A 14,174-nucleotide genomic window follows, 5' to 3' on the forward strand; every position below is an offset into this window, starting at 1 on the left:
TAATAATCTTTTCATTTCTTTTCAAGCTTAACCAGGGACGGATCTAGAGTGATATTTAGTATGGAACACATATTGAAATAGATATATAAACTAAGAGTATGTAAATAAATAAAAAAGAGTGTGGGGTCCATGCCACACCTTTTTTCAACCTGGGTCCGCCTCTGAGCTTAACCATAGTGATTCCAGAGTGTCATAAAAATCTACTTCATTAAAATCTGAGAGTTGAAAATCACTTGGGACAAACTCACTTGGAACAGTATAAATCTACGTCTAAATGGAAATTTTATGGAACCACGAAATCACTTGGAACCATAAAAATCTATTTCATTAAAATCTGAGTGTCAAAAACCACTTGGGACAAATCACACGTAGAAATAAAATATAAATTTCATAGCATAGGAAGTTGTGGCTGAGAAGTAGATTTTTATGTCTATGTCCTAAATGGAAAAACTCAAATATTCAGAAACCACATTATAATAAAAGACTAACATTTTCACAAGTTTGAAAAAAAAAAAACATTTTCACAAGTATGCCGATCGTAAGGTTAACTAGACTTTGACATGTACGCAAAAGTGTTTATCGTTTTTTAATAAATAAGTATCATTTTTCTTATAAATAGCTGTATACATTTTTAAAACATACATGTATTAATAACTATTTAATATAAATTTCTAATAATAATAATTTTATAGTTTATAATGATTAATTCGTAAGATTAATAGATGGCGAAGTGACAGCATCAGAGAAGAATTTATTCTATTTTACATATATATACAGATATCAAAATCTAACCTTTAAAATTAGCGAATAAATATATTACTATATTTGAACACTTATATTTAGTTTTAAAAAAATGTCTAAAATGACAAAAAATTATATCTTACGCATAGATTAACAAATTTTTGTTAGTTAAAATATGTTGTGTCTAAGTTTAATATATAGATAGATCCATCTCTGAATTTTTTTTTCCAAGCAACTTACTGATATTAATATCTTGAAAATACACATCACCAAGACTAAAAATAACTTCACAAGTCGGATAAGTTGTTGACAATTTTACAAATAATAAGTTAAGATGTAAAACTAGGCAAAAAGCTTTAAAGTCTTTATCAATCAACCTAAGATTGCCTCCGCGTCCGCGGATAGAGTTCTTGTTTCATCTCAATGTTTGCTAGGGTTATTGTAGTTGTGAATTTTGCGTTTTGAGTTGTTTTTCAAGTTTTTTTTTATTGTTATAGGGTTAGAGTTGAGATGATGAACTGTGTTTGCATTGTTCTCCACTTATAAAGAACTAAACTGTGTTAGTAATGTGATTGATATAGTTCATGTTGTTGTTTGCTGTGTCACTGAGACTTATTGTTTGTTTATTTTTTTAATTTGTTTCTTGTACTGTTGAGAGTACATAAATTATATTAAATTTGTTGAGAGTACCTTTTGTTTCTGGATATTTTTTCTCCAGTTTAGTTGTGTAAGTTGTGTGTATTAAGTAATAATTTTTATTATCATTTATATGTTTGTTATATGTTTTTATTTTATTTTTAAACTTGTTGTTCTTACCGGACCTTTAAAACAAATACATGAAGACTTGTAGAAATAACTATAAAATGAGTGACAATTCTGAGTATTTGGGCTTTAGTGAGTTTTAAACGAATTTATGTATTTCTCATAAGAAGACAATAGCATTGGCCTGTTGACATTGGGCATGTAAGCCATTTTTATAAGACAAGAGGAGTGAGCAGGTGGAGCTGTTGTTGCCGCCTTTGTGTCTGTCGGGATTGTCTCTTGTAAGTTGTATCTCCTGTTGTGATTGTGTTTGTTTATCTTTTATTTGATGGGTAATATGTAAACAAAAATCATTGTTAGTTGTATTTATCAGAGTTTATAACTTACTCTGCTTTTTTTGTTTAGGTAATTTCACTGATCTTGGTTGTCGTCTTCGTCTTTTTCGTTACGAAAGTAAGTTTGTAAATTGTTAAATAGCTGGCCATGTAGTTTGTATTTGTTTAGCTGACTCGATTTATGTGTCGTTGCGAAAGTAAGTTTGTAAATTGTTAAATAGCTGGCCGTGTAGTTTGTATTTGTTTAGCTAACTCGATGTATGTGTCGTTGAGTTTTAGTTGAGGTGATTGGTTTCGTATATTTGTTTTGAAGTTTATTCCTAAGATTAGACAAAAAAGAGAGGTGATCATTAATGATTCGTCTTTTTTGGAATTCTAGTTTTTGGTGTTTTAATTGTTTGGGTTGTTGTGGTTTCTTTTAAGCTATAAAATAAAGGTTTGTGTAAAATTAATTTGATAAGTAAGAGAGATAAATAGACGACCACAGAATTTGGGTAGGAAATATTTTTGATTATTGATGTTAGCACAATATAGATTATAATATAAAGGAAATTGTGTGTTGATTGTTTCTTACAGATCAATGAGGAGACGGATAACGACTCGAGTAATTTCTTTGCTAAGGTCATAGCCTTGGACATATTGGATTTTCCCAACCACATCTGCGAGTTTAAATAATATACCTGGGAGTTCTAGGTTTGTGTTCGCAATCACTTGGAAATTGTCAAACAATCTAATTATGATTGGAGATTTATCTCAGGAGCACCCGTGATGACTTCATAAATAATAGTTGGTGAGTTGAAACGAATGAGGAATGGATGATCAATTATCTTGTACATGCTTGAGCACCTAGCAACCTCAAAATGATCGTCTTTCACAATGGAACCGGATTTCAAAGATGACATGTAATGATTAGCACGTCCGGCGGAAATAAACCCATGATCACAGAATCTAGAAAATACTATTATTTAACAAAGAATCAGGAAATCAGTTAAAAACAATTATATTAAATAAGTTTGATAAATCGAAGATTAACTTACCTTTTCATCAAGTAAGAGAACTGTGATTCTCATAAATTCACTGTCTTTCTTGAAGTTCAGGGAATCCCATAAGAGAGGAGGTTAGAGGCTATGCTCTGACTATTACGACCAACACGGAGAGACTCGAAGGTTGAGTGACGGATGCCGGGAACGCCGGTTTGAGGAACTGGAGAGGCAGAGAGACATTTTCTAGAAGATCGTTAAAGCTAAGAGGAATCAATGAGTTTTGTGGAGATGCAGATTGGGTTCATCAAAGATGAGAATCATATATATAGGGTTTACAGAAAGGCTACAAATCAGGAGCATTTAAGATCAAGCGATTTAAGATGGGGAGATGAAGAGTTCACCGGTGAAAAATAGATTACGAACAGACACACAGCGCAACTCTGTAACTCAGACTTGTCTAAGAAATGATGAAAAGAACCCTAACTCATGTTAAACGAAGACAGTTTACAATATGGAAAAACTATAATTGTTGTTTTTTCATATAACGTGATGAAACTCATAATATACTTGTAGGCCCGGCCCACAGAGAAAACCGAAGAAGCAAAGGTTTCCGACCTTCATAAATATATATTAGTTTCGGCCATCAATGTATAAAGTATCCTTTAGTTTAGTGGTATAAATGTTGGTTTATATCTCAATAACCTGGGTTCGAAACACATGCTTGACACTTTTTCACACATTTTAAAAGTGGGACCCACTTACCTGCTGACGTGGCGGCTATGAGGCAACTCATTATATTATAAATTCTTTTTCCATTTATTATCACTACATACCTTACGACTGGTCTTACATTTTGATTCACTATTCATATGATCAGATGCTCATGAATAATAATCAATGACTTAAATATTTTTGATGCAATAAACAAATTATCAAATACTTTATCAGAATTTTCCTTGATGGTTTTAATAAGGGCATGAAGGTCACATCTTCTCACCATCTCATCTAGAATAGTTACTTAAGAAATATGAGTTTTTACCAAGGTCTTCGCTTCTCTCTCATTGAACCATGCAGAAGAATCAATTATTTCCGTAGAGAGATTTGCTAGGTTCTTTAAACTATGTTGGTTTGAGATGAGGGTAGAATAGTGGCAGAGCCAACTAAATTTTCTAAAAGGGTCAATTGTATAATAAACATATAACATATGGGTAACAGCTAAAATTTGTAATATTTTTTAGTTATTAATTTCAAAATACATGTAAAATTTTCTTTCTTCAAAATTCCACAAAAGTTATTTGACACCCATCATGACATTGATAAACTACCTCTGCCACATAAATAAAAGATGATACACTTATCATTTACGTGACTTTTTTTTTCTTTCGGTGATTACATATTCTTTACATTTGTTTGGATAATATTTTCATGACCCATTACCCAGCCCATATGCAGCCCGTCCAGGCCCAAACCCATTCCCATAAGCCCTTGGTATCTCCTATAAAAACTTACTTCTCTACTTCGTTTTCTTCACCAAAATCATCAAAACAAGTTTAGAGAGAAAGAGTTAATGGAAGAAATGGAGAATTTTTGTAGAGTCTGAGCCACCACCAGAGTTCTTCGGAGCCTCCTCACGCTGTGACTGTGTCGAGCTCGCCACCACCGTTAACCACCCAAGGTAACACCGGAAACAACGTGCATTAAGCTTCAGTTTCGGGTCCATTTAGTAAATCGCCCATAACTTCCTATCTGTTTATCATTTCGTGCAAGCAAGACCACCATTGTGTTCTTCTCGTCGAGACGAAGCCACAGACACCAACCACGCCGCAATCGGAGCCCAGACGAAGCTGCTAGAGCCTCCCAAAATTTCGAATCCGCGAGCGCGTGAAACACCCGCGCCGCCGCAGTCCGCCGGAGCCACCGCGCATTCCGGCCACTCGCTACCTTCTCAGACCGCTGTTCGCTGGAGCCGCCGTGCCCGGACGCTGTCCTTCCACCGCTGGGAAGCCGTCGCCGCGTCACCGCCGCCGGTGATTTCCGGTAAGCCGATGCCGTCTTTGTCGCCGCCGTCAACCGGTCTCCGGCGACTCGCCGGTAACTCGGTAACTCAGCTGAGTCGACTCAGCGAGTCAAGCCGTTGACCAGTCAGCCGGTTTGATTTGATTAAATTGATTTAATTGCGGTTAGGAATTAAACCGGTTGGTTATAGGAAATTGATTTTGGTTAGGAGTAAATCGGTTTTCAATTAATTGGGATATGGATCAATTGAATTCGAAATCTGTTAGGGTAAACCGGTCGGTTCAATTCGATTTCAATTAGGTCAAGGGTTGACCGGCTTGGGTCAGAGTTGATCGAGTTGACCTTTGACCAGCGGGTTGACTTTTCCGTAAACTTTGACCAGACCCCGTTTTAAACCGTTCGAAGGCCGTTCGGACTCAAAATTTTGCCCTGATTTCAGATTTGGAGTCCATTTGAGCAGCTGGAGTTCACAGATACCACATTTCCCTATTGCTAAGGTGAGGGTCTATTTTCGAACTTCTCGTACACGGGTTAGGACCTCGAATAAGTATAATTTATTTCTAATATGTTCTGTCTGCGTGAAATCGAGTTTGTCATTGTTTGTTTTAGTATTAGGTTCTTTGCTTAAACCGGAACTAGGAAGTTAGATGATTCAACATTTGATTGCTTTGCATAATGTAAATTCTTAGTTAGAATTGTTTTTGCTGGATACAGAGACCGACTTCTGTATGCCGGATTGTATGGAGGTTACGGCCAACTTTAGTCGACCGGTTGAGCTGTAGCCTCGGAGTGTCGATAAATCGTCTACGGGAGGTGTCCGAGAACTATCTCGAGCTGAGTTATGTTTTTGGCCTGTTAGTGGACGGCGAGTGCGCGCTTCGCTAGGATCATTGCTTGTTGCTTGGGTACTTAAGGTACCGTGTTTGACATGTGTTAGAATTGAATTATATTTATTCGAAGTGCTATGTCCGGGTCCACGGACTTCGGGGTAGCATCCCATACCTCATTGGGCGATTCCCCTGTTGCTCATTCATCACTCTCCCCTTTTCAGGTGAGACCAAGGAGCAGGAGTGATTATCAGACCGGTGCTACTAGGCTTTTGGGCTTTTATCGCTTTTATCGTTTATCGAGCTTTTAGGCCTTTAGGATTTTATCGTTATGTTATTTTCTATTTCAAACTTTCAGACTTATGTTGTCTTTATATTTCGGACTTATGTTGTTATCGGTATTTGCGGTTTGACCTAATGGTATTGTATTTGACTCGATATTATAATATGGAGTTTATTGATATTTCAGTACCTATTATTTTGTTATTTTCGCATTTATATTATTTCGAGAAATCCGGATGTTACAAATTTTTTGTTTGCAATTACAAGAATTTCCTTTCCATTAAAGAGTCGAAGCGATTATAGCTCTTTTGAATATGTACATAAACTTTTATAGGTGTTAGATGCTTGTATGACCTTAGAATGTTCTTAATCGTTGTAGGTAACGATTAAAAGTGATCATCAAGATGCCAAAGACTTTTTTCTTGTTCTCACCTTTCGTTAAAAATAGCCGGACCAACAAAGTTTTGAACTCTTTATTTTCTTGGCTACGAACAATGATGGTCGTCCTAACTTTAAAAATCCTGCTTTAGTTGGAGGAGTTTCTATAAACCTTTTTAAAAAGATTTCATTGTATCTTAATGGTTGTACAATCCAAATTGACATTTCTAAGGAGTTTTAAATAATAGACAACACTTATTGATCTTTTTAAAATCACTTTTCTTTGTTCATAAAATATCTTTTTATTGTCACGTTTTATTATTATCCTTTATAGTATATTTGCAGTTATTATTCCGTTGATAGTTTTGTTTACTTTAATTCTTGTATCAAAATTTAATTTTTAAAATTAATCAGAAAATATACTGATAGATTTGAAAACTTACATTTATTTAATAACAACATATTCATTGACAAAAAAAATTAGATAGACGGACAAATATTCTATAACGCCCCGACCGTCCACGGCTAATGGGCCACCCACGCCCGCTCTCTCGGCCCGTGGGCCCATCTCGTTCCAACGGTCGGTCCGTTAATTTCCGAATGCTCGAAATCATTGTTTACTGACCCTGCAATCACCACCCGACCTTTTCTCATGCTTTGGCCTCACTCGCACGCTATCGCGAATCACTTCCCGATAGGTCACCCATCCTTCCACTACTCCAGCTCAAGCACGCTTAACTTTGGAATTCTTTCAGGATGTGCTCCGGAAAAGGTAAGTCAACTTTGGTGACATAGGTAGCCAAATCAATTATCTTAAGCCTTTTCACATATCACAACTTCGGATGTTACAGTTCACCCCCTCTCAAAGAACGCAACGTCCTCGTTGCGTTCCACGATAGGTCTCAAGACGCCTCTCAGGTCAGAACTGAGATGGCTAACCAGCTCTGATACCACTTATAACGCTCCGACCGCCCACGGCTAATGGGCCGCCCACGCCCGCTCTCTCGGCCCGTGGTCCCCATCCCGTTCCAACGATCGGTCCGTTAATTTTCCAAGGCTCGAAATCATTGTTTACTGACCCTGCAATCACCACATGACCTTTCCCCGTACTTTGGCCTCACTCGCACGGTATCGCAAATCACTTCCCGATAGGTCACCCATCCGTCCACTACTCCAGTTTAAGCACGCTTAACTTTGGAGTTCTTTCAGGATGTGCTCCGGAAAAGGTAAGTCAACTTTGGTGACATAGGTAGCCAAATCAATTCTCTTAAACTTTTTCACATATCACAACTCGGGATGTTACATATTCATTAACTAAAACATATTATATCAAAGTTTATTACATAGATTAGACCATAGATACATATCTTTTCAGTTTTTTTTTTTGCAACACACATATTTCTATTATTTATCCAGATTTTTCCTCTTACCTCATAAATTGCGTAAGAAATACAGTAAAATTTTATTCAGTGTAACATAAATATATATTTTCGTTCTATTTGTATTTTGTTTTGTGCATGCCCGACACGTAACGAGGTGTTGCATGAATAGATGTCCTCTAGTGGCAAAACGAAGATATATGCGCCAAGTGTTGCGAGTTTTGGCGGATCTTATCAAGAAAAGAATATTTTTAAATCTGAAGATGTTATAATTGAAAAAGGGTACAGCTCAACACGATTTATTCTCTTTGCCTTTCCTCTCGTTTTATTACCAGAGAACCCAGAAAACAAATCTAAAATTATTTGAAGCGGAATGGTCTTGATGATTACCAAGATGTCGCTCTCTCTGTACATCATTCATCTTCTCATATTCTCCTTGATTTCCACTTATGTTATCAGCAACCGTACGATCTCTCTCTCCTTCGCTATTAGTAGGGTAACTATGCTATGTATTTGTGAAAACGCGTAGAACAAAATAAATAATCACGTGCGTCATTCCATTTATCAATTTCTATATTGGGAGGAGAACATATTTACCTGGATTAAAGATGTTATCTGCTTCTTATGGATTACAACTACATAGGAATAGCTGTATTATATAATTTTCTCGGGGTTGTTGGCCATAAATTTCAAAGCCCAAAATATATGAGTGAAGAATTCCATCCCATTCATGTTTACTATTCTTCGTGTTTGCATGTTATTTACATTTTTCTTATCAGTATTAATAGATGCATCCTTCTAGTACTATATCTTCTTCACTGTCTTTGGAATTTTGTAGAGGAGGAGGATAATCTTCTTCAAGGACTGAACAGCTACAGAACTGCACAAAGCGTTCCACCTTTTGCAAAGAACGATAAAGCTGATTGTGTGGCAGATGAGATAGCCAACAAGCTTGAAGATGAGCCATGCACAAACCACACCACAGCCAGCACAATTACTCCTGGTTCTGTCCCTCCACGGTTATCGAACTACCAAGACATTCTCTCTGAGTGCAATGTCGACCCAAACAGTACCCGTGATGGATTGATATTACCAGTTTGTATCCCTAACCGGGTACCTACACTAGTTCTAACCAATTACACCCACACTGGTTATGCTCGGTATCTTAACGATTCAAGATATGTTGGAGCTGGTGTTGGTTCGGAGAAAGAGTGGATGGTAGTTGTGTTGACCACAAGTACTCCAGGTGGAAGCTTCTCAAGTGGGGAAGCAACGTCACTAAGAGTTATGGCTGGCTTAGGTTTAATGGGGCTGTTGTTTAATTGCCTTCTAGTCCTGTGAGTAAATTATGGTTGTATATTGTGTGAAAGCACTTTTGTTATAGTGTACGTTTTTTTTTTTATCTGAAGGGACATCAAAATGAGGGGACAGGAAAATCTTCACAATATCGTGCATCGAAGAATGTTTTGAAGTTGTGTTTTAATTAATCAGAAGGTAGCCGTCTTCGATTGATACTATTCAAAGATATCCTAATTAAAATGAATACACCTGTTGGAATAGAAAAGACCAGTGGGAGAATATAAATCTATAGTGTTTCTTTTTCTAGACTGTAGGTTCTCTCTTTTCTCTCGGAGAGTTTTTCGATACTTGTTTCTTAACACTTCAACATCTTTCACCTCGAAATGTTTCAGAAAGAAGTAATCGATGCATCTCAGATTCAATATATCTTCCAGTCGGTTTGACAATTTTGTTGTGTTTGGATTTTAACTCAAATCCGATCCTGACTCTTATCTTTCTTCGAATTGAGATCGATTTTGTTCTTCAAGCTCCATAACCTATTTTCAGATCCGTTGATTACAAAATTGTTCATTTGTTGTTGGTTTATTGTTTGAACCGAGATCTGTGGAAAACTAGAAAACTACAACTAGTAAAAGAGACGAGAACTCGTTTTTATTTGATTAGAGAATGTTCGTTCGGTTTACAAATAAGGAAATAAGAAAATGTGCGCTAGAAAGCAAATTGGGGAAATACAAGTCGGTAAAGCAAATTGGAAAAATACAAGTCGGTGAGAAAGAAGAATGAAATCCTAGTTCTAGCCGTCGAAAGTATGTGTTGTCGATTTTGGATCCCATTTTCGTTGCCTCTACCTCTTTTTATGTCCATTGGTCGCCTTTCGATGACCTAATTAACCTTTCCTCGATGGGTTTTTGACTCGTTTAACCGGATCGCTGAGTTAAGCCGTCGATTGCAGATCCCATTTTCGTTGCCTCTACTTTTCCTTATATAGCCCATTGGTCGCCCTTCGATGACCTAATCTACCTTTTTTCGATGGGCTTTCGACTCGTTGGACCGGACTGCTGAGTTAAGCCGTCTACTCGACTGCTTTCAGTCGCTCGTTCATTCGGTCTAGCCGACAGATCGATCCGTAAACCGACAAGCCGAGTCTCTTTCCACTGGTTATGGGCCAGATCAGGTGTTATGTGGGCTTTGTGGAAGGATCAGATCCATACCCAACAATAAGTTCCCCCAGTTCACTGGTGAGTAGCGTAGCCGACTCAGTGGAAGTTAGGTCTGAAGAAGAGATGCTCTGGAGTTGTACTCCGGTTCGTTTCTCGGCTAGGCGCGTCGTGCATCTTCCTGCGACCGATCGTTGCATCGGCTTTCGAGCATCAAGTCGTCTGAATCCATCAGGTGGTCGGACTAACGGTTTTCTCCGGTTTTGTTCGTAGCCACAGGTTTAAGTCTAAACCGATTTCGGTTTACCTAGATAAATCGAAACATCGCGAGACAGCGTGGGTATTCACGCGCTTTAATGGACCCATCTAGGCCCGTTTGGGCTTAATGATGACGCCTCGGGGAGATGTGGTGCCCCCTTCCTTATAAATACCCTCCCCCTTCTCATTTCATTCATTCTTCTTGCTATTCAGGTTTTTTCTCTCTCCTATTCTCTGCTTCTCTCTAGCTCTTATTTTTAGATTTAGGAAACGTGCGCGTTCTTCTTCGAATCGTCATGTCGTCGGGCGGAAGATTGTCTCGAGAACAGAAAGGGAAGGCGGTGGTGACTGGATCAAGTCATGCGAGAGATACAGCTGGGGATCCTCTTGCTGAACTCGACGCAATTCATCGTGAAGCCATGACGGACACGGCAAACATGGATACGCCTCAGCAGGCTTTAGTTGTCGAGACGACGAGACAACTTCGTGACGAAAGAGAGAATATTGCGTCTGGAGCCCAGACGAAGCTGCTAGAGCCTCCCAAAGTTTCGAATCCGCGAGCGCGTGAAACACCCGCGCCGCCGCAGTCCGCCGGAGCCACCGCGCATTCCGGCCACTCGCTACCTTCTCAGACCGCTGTTCGCTGGAGCCGCCGTGCCCGGACGCCGTCCTTCCACCGCTGGGAAGCCGTCGCCGCGTCACCGCCGCCGGTGATTTCCGGTAAGCCGATGCCGTCTTTGTCGCCGCCGTCAACCGGTCTCCGGCGACTCGCCGGTAACTCGGTAACTCAGCTGAGTCGACTCAGCGAGTCAAGCCGTTGACCAGTCAGCCGGTTTGATTTGATTAAATTGATTTAATTGCGGTTAGGAATTAAACCGGTTGGTTATAAGAAATTGATTTTGGTTAGGAGTAAATCGCTTTTCAATTAATTGGGATATGGATCAATTGAATTCGAAATCTGTTAGGGTAAACCGGTCGGTTCAATTCGATTTCAATTAGGTCAAGGGTTGACCGGCTTGGGTCAGAGTTGATCGAGTTGACCTTTGACCAGCGGGTTGACTTTTCCGTAAACTTTGACCAAACCCCGTTTTAAACCGTTCGAAGGCCGTTCGGACTCAAAATTTCGCCCTGATTTCAGATTTGGAGTCCATTTGAGCAGCTGAAGTTCACAGATACCACATTTCCCTATTGCTAAGGTGAGGGTCTATTTTCGAACTTCTCGTACACGGGTTAGGACCTCGAATAAGTATAATTTATTTCTAATATGTTCTGTCTGCGTGAAATCGAGTTTGTCATTGTTTGTTTTAGTATTAGGTTCTTTGCTTAAACCGGAACTAGGAAGTTAGATGATTCAACATTTGATTGCTTTGCATAATGTAAATTCTTAGTTAAAATTGTTTTTGCTGGATACAGAGACCGACTTCTGTATGCCGGATTGTATGGAGGTTACGGCCAACTTTAGTCGACCGGTTGAGCTGTAGCCTCAGAATGTCGATAAATCGTCTACGGGAGGTGTCCGAGAACTATCTCGAGCTGAGTTATGTTTTTGGCCTGTTAGTGGACGGCGAGTGCGCGCTTCGCTAGGATCATTGCTTGTTGCTTGGGTAGTTAAGGTACCGTGTTTGACATGTGTTAGAATTGAATTATATTTATTCGAAGTGCTATGTCCGGGTCCACAGACTTCGGGGTAGCATCCCATACCTCATTGGGCGATTCCCCTGTTGCTCATCCATCACTCTCCCCTTTTCAGGTGAGACCAAGGAGCAGAAGTGATTATCAGACCGGTGCTACTAGGCTTTTGGGCTTTTATCGCTTTTATCGTTTATCGAGCTTTTAGGCCTTTAGGATTTTATCGTTATGTTATTTTCTATTTCAAACTTTCAGACTTATGTTGTCTTTATATTTCGGACTTATGTTGTTATCGGTATTTGCGGTTTGACCTAATGGTATTGTATTTGACTCGATATTATAATATGGAGTTTATTATTATTTCAGTACCTATTATTTTGTTATTTTCGCATTTATATTATTTCGAGAAATCCGGATGTTACAAATTTTTTGTTTGCAATTACAAGACTTTCCTTTCCATTAAAGAGTCGAAGCGATTATAGCTCTTTTGAATATGTACATAAACTTTTATAGGTGTTAGATGCTTGTATGACCTTAGAATGTTCTTAATCGTTGTAGGTAACGATTAAAAGTGATCATCAAGATGCCAAAGACTTTTTTCTTGTTCTCACCTTTCGTTAAAAATAGCCGGACCAACAAAGTTTTGAACTCTTTATTTTCTTGGCTACGAACAATGATGGTCGTCCTAACTTTAAAAATCCTGCTTTAGTTGGAGGTGTTTCTATAAACCTTTTTAAAAAGATTTCATTGTATCTTAATGGTTGTACAATCCAAATTGACATTTCTAAGGAGTTTTAAATAATAGACAACACTTATTGATCTTTTTAAAATCACTTTTCTTTGTTCATAAAATATCTTTTTATTGTCATGTTTTATTATTATCCTTTATAGTATATTTGCAGTTATTATTCCGTTGATAGTTTTGTTTACTTTAATTCTTGTATCAAAATTTAATTTTTTAAAATTAATCAGAAAATATACTGATAGATTTGAAAACTTAAATTTATTTAATAACAACATATTCATTGACAAAAAAAATTAGATAGACGGACAAATATTCTATAACGCCCCGACCGTCCACGGCTAATGGGCCACCCACGCCCGCTCTCTCGGCCCGTGGGCCCATCTCGTTCCAACGGTCGGTCCGTTAATTTCCGAATGCTCGAAATCATTGTTTACTGACCCTGCAATCACCACCCCACCTTTTCCCATGCTTTGGCCTCACTCGCACGCTATCGCGAATCACTTCCCGATAGGTCACCCATCCTTCCACTACTCCAGCTCAAGCACGCTTAACTTTGGAATTCTTTCAGGATGTGCTCCAGAAAAGGTAAGTCGACTTTGGTGACATAGGTAGCCAAATCAATTATCTTAAGCCTTTTCACATATCACAACTTGGGATGTTACAGTTCACCCCCTCTCAAAGAACGCAACGTCCTCGTTGCGTTCCACGATAGGTCTCAAGACGCCTCTCAGGTCAGAACTGAGATGGCTAACCAGCTCTGATACCACTTATAACGCTCCGACCGCCCACGGCTAATGGGCCGCCCACGCCCGTTCTCTCGGCCCGTGGTCCCCATCTCGTTCCAACGATCGGTCCGTTAATTTTCCAAGGCTCGAAATCATTGTTTACTGACCCTGCAATCACCACATGACCTTTCCCCGTACTTTGGCCTCACTCGCACGGTATCGCAAATCACTTCCCGATAGGTCACCCATCTGTCCACTACTCCAGTTTAAGCACGCTTAACTTTGGAGTTCTTTCAGGATGTGCTCCGGAAAAGGTAAGTCAACTTTGGTGACATAGGTAGCCAAATCAATTCTCTTAAACCTTTTCACATATCACAACTCGGGATGTTACATATTCATTAACTAAAACATATTATATCAAAGTTTATTACATAGATTAGACCATAGATACATATCTTTTCAGTTTTTTTTTTTTGCAACACACATATTTCTATTATTTATCCAGATTTTTCCTCTTACCTCATAAATTGCGTAAGAAATACAGTAAAATTTTATTCAGTGTAACATAAATATATATTTTCGTTCTATTTGTATTTTGTTTTGTGCATGCCCGACACGTAACGAGGTGTTGCATGAATACATGTCCTCTAGTGGCAAA

General features: G+C 38.6%; 1 protein-coding gene across 1 annotated transcript; it reads left to right on the forward strand.

Moving 5' to 3' along the window:
- The first annotated feature begins 7,964 nt into the window (after positions 1-7,964).
- LOC106395909 (uncharacterized GPI-anchored protein At3g06035-like) lies at positions 7,965-9,144 on the forward strand. Its single transcript, XM_013836231.3, has 2 exons — positions 7,965-8,167; positions 8,542-9,144. The coding sequence occupies exons 1-2, from the start codon at positions 8,077-8,079 to the stop codon at positions 9,042-9,044; spliced, it is 594 nt and encodes a 197-aa protein (XP_013691685.2). The 5' UTR covers positions 7,965-8,076; the 3' UTR covers positions 9,045-9,144.
- The last annotated feature ends 5,030 nt before the right edge of the window (positions 9,145-14,174 follow it).

Source organism: Brassica napus, chromosome C4 (genome assembly GCF_020379485.1).
Source record: "Brassica napus cultivar Da-Ae chromosome C4, Da-Ae, whole genome shotgun sequence".
Classification (NCBI taxonomy): domain Eukaryota; kingdom Viridiplantae; phylum Streptophyta; class Magnoliopsida; order Brassicales; family Brassicaceae; genus Brassica; species Brassica napus.